Source organism: Sinocyclocheilus anshuiensis, unplaced genomic scaffold, assembly GCF_001515605.1.
Source record: "Sinocyclocheilus anshuiensis isolate Anshui unplaced genomic scaffold, SAMN03320099.WGS_v1.1 scaffold9, whole genome shotgun sequence".
Classification (NCBI taxonomy): domain Eukaryota; kingdom Metazoa; phylum Chordata; class Actinopteri; order Cypriniformes; family Cyprinidae; genus Sinocyclocheilus; species Sinocyclocheilus anshuiensis.
The window spans coordinates 2,967,672-2,970,540 of record NW_015540887.1 but is presented as its reverse complement, the minus strand read 5'-3'; the positions used below and the strand labels follow the sequence as shown (position 1 = coordinate 2,970,540).

The window sequence follows — 2,869 nt, the reverse complement described above, 5'->3', positions numbered from 1 at the left end:
CGATATAAGCCAAGAGGAGACTGGTTTTCCTTTGCTAAAGTAAGGAAACTTTGCTTCCTTTGCTCCTGTTAACAAACGTTGGTTTTCACGAGACTCACCGACGCATGTGCAACGCCTACGTCATCCGTCATCCTCCTGGAGCTGCTTCTGTGTTCAACTGTTGGCGCAAGCTAGATTAAAGTGATTTTTGAATATTGAATATGGATATTTTTCTTACAAAAACGCATCGATTCACTACAGAAGGCCTTTGTTCACCCCCCCGGAGCCGTGTGAGGCACTTTTTATTATGGATGGGATGCGCTTTATTTTACTACTTTTGGACTGATGAACTGCAACACCAGCTGACAGCCATTAAACAGCTTGGAAGATCAAAGACAAATTTTAATATAAGTCCGATTGGATTCATCTGAAAGAAGGAGGTCATATACGCGTCTAGGATGGCTTGAGGGTGAGTAAATAATGGGCTAAATTTCATTTTTGGGTGAACTAACCCTTTAAGTTAAGTGGTCTAAATGTATTTATATGTATTTATATATTTTGTGGAAGGCGTAGGATCAAGAAATGTTCGTACAGTCAAAAATGCTCGTTCCGAGCATTTTGATTGACTTTCCTACCTGCCTGTCAACATGTATTAGCATACCTCTGCGCAGACAGGATATGTCATCAGCGTACTCTGTGCAGACAGAGCGAGAATGGCAGACAAACATCAACAACCCGATCTTCCTTCCTGGTATTGTAGTACGTTTACTAACTTTACAATAAAGTTTTCTCACCGGTGAATGACATATGATGTATTGTAGTAATGTTGTCTCTGGTCGTCTGGTCTGTGTGGGTTCCTGCGTTCAGGAGGCGTGGCTTTGGGCGGCGATTTGCAGGGAGGGTGGGACGTACGCTTTCAGTGCTATCAGGCTAAAGTTAGCATTTTCCAAGATCTCCTACTGCACCTTTAATCATCGCTCCACTGTAGTGAATGGGAGCTATTAAGAAGAAAAAGAAGAAGAAAAAAAAAGTAAACTTTTAAAATGGGCTATTTCTATGGTATCAAAGTTTTTAAATATTATGTATATTAATATAAATTAGGGCATGCACAACTGATTATACTAATCGGGCAAGTAGCTGGGTCAAACGTTTACCTTGTGTAAATAAAAGTTTTGGTCCGCTTGATTCTGCAAATTTCCACATTTTTTAAATGATATCCATCTATTTGAGAGATAAAATGCAAGACAAAAGCTTTTTAAATTATAGCATTTAAATTTTCCTATTTTAAAATCGGGTATTTAAATAATAAAAATAATAAATAGGAGATTATTTTCCTATTTTCAAATAAAATATATACATTTATTAATTGTCCAAGCAATAATAGACAGCTGTTTACAGCTGACAATCATGAAACTGACCATGTGTTCCTGGGTTAGTAGAATCACAGTACTCAATCCTCCACCATGAAGAAATCACACTCCAAATGCACAAAATTTATCACTGAGGTGCAATGCAAATTTGTTACAGATGTCCCCATGTGCATTTGCACAATTACTCTCCAAATAGGACTTCATTAATTACTGAAAGAATCATCAAATTAGCACTAAAATGTAATAAAAACGCAAGGGATTTGTAAAACTAAATGAACGGCACACATGGTTCGGCGCCAATAGCCTTGTGGGCAGTGCGGCGACATAGTCGTTGCACTACAGCTGTCACGGGTTCGAATGCCGACTCGAGGACCTTTCCTGATCCCGCTCCCTATCTCTCTCCCACTTCACTTCCTGTCAGTTCTGATCTGTCCTATGATAATAAAGGCAAAAATGCCAAAAATAAATCTTAAAAAAAAAAAAACATTCCACATGGGCCTCGTCATTTGTAACTTACCTTGTAACTTGACTGTCTCTTTGTTGTTCCTGCTTTCAGTGGTGGCAATTTACGACTACACGCAGGACAAGGAAGATGAATTGTCTTTCCAGGAGGGGGCCATCATCTATGTCATTAAAAAGAATGATGATGGCTGGTTTGAAGGTGTGATGAGCGGCACTACAGGACTCTTCCCTGGAAACTACGTGGAGTCCATCATGCACTACACGGAGTGAGAGTGTCCTCAGTCTCTCCCCCAACCCTCGACGCCCACCAGCGCTAATCTTACACTGCAGAACAGTGCATGTGTGCATACAAACCATGCTAATAACAGGCCGTGAGACTTCAGAGATGAGAGGTGCAACAGAAAAGAGGAAGCGATGTGAAGCTGAACATTCAGATGTTGCAGACCAGACTTTTGCACCAAGGACTGAGGAAACACTTGGAGAAATAAAATTATATGAATAAAAGCCAATATGTTTACGGTTGAATGAAGGATACAGAGTTTGAAGTTCAGGATATGCATAAGCTAGATTTAGTGTGGGTACATTTTTATTTTTCCATATTTCATAACCTTTGCTCATTCCACAGCATTGCAGTGTTTTGGAAGGCAGCATGGGGGCTGACTGATGTCTCTGAAATGGATTGTTTTTTGAACGGCCTGAGGTGGGTTCAGGGTGTGCTTTACTGTGAGGTCACGCTCAAAAAGGGAGTTCATTACATTCATGTTGTGTTTTAAGGAACAAGGAAAGTGTGGAACTGAACAGAAAGAGTGAATATAGAGAAGTAGCTTTCTATTTATTACATGTTGTGACAGCTTAAGGTTTTTTAATTTGTCTCTGAAAAGTGTTTTGATTGTTTAAGTTATTGATTGATTTATTCTCTCCCATCTAATTAAAATCAGTTTGAGCCAGATTGATGATGATATAGGAAATATTTGCACAAAGGTTTTATTTTTTTTTTACTTAATCATTAAATATATTTAATGTTTATTCACCCCCCCCCCCCATGAGAATCGGGCACC

At 39.2% G+C, this 2,869-nt stretch overlaps 1 protein-coding gene across 1 annotated transcript in view; it reads left to right on the top strand.

The window, feature by feature from the left end:
• Positions 1 to 2,847, top strand: part of abi2a (abl-interactor 2a) — a 54,439-nt gene extending 51,592 nt beyond the window's left edge. Inside the window, exon 11 of the mRNA XM_016486529.1 lies at positions 1,906 to 2,847. Coding sequence (XP_016342015.1) covers positions 1,906 to 2,081 — 176 coding nt within the window. The 3' untranslated portion in view covers positions 2,082 to 2,847. The remainder of the gene's footprint in view (positions 1 to 1,905) is intronic.
• Positions 2,848 to 2,869: the final 22 nt, after the last annotated feature.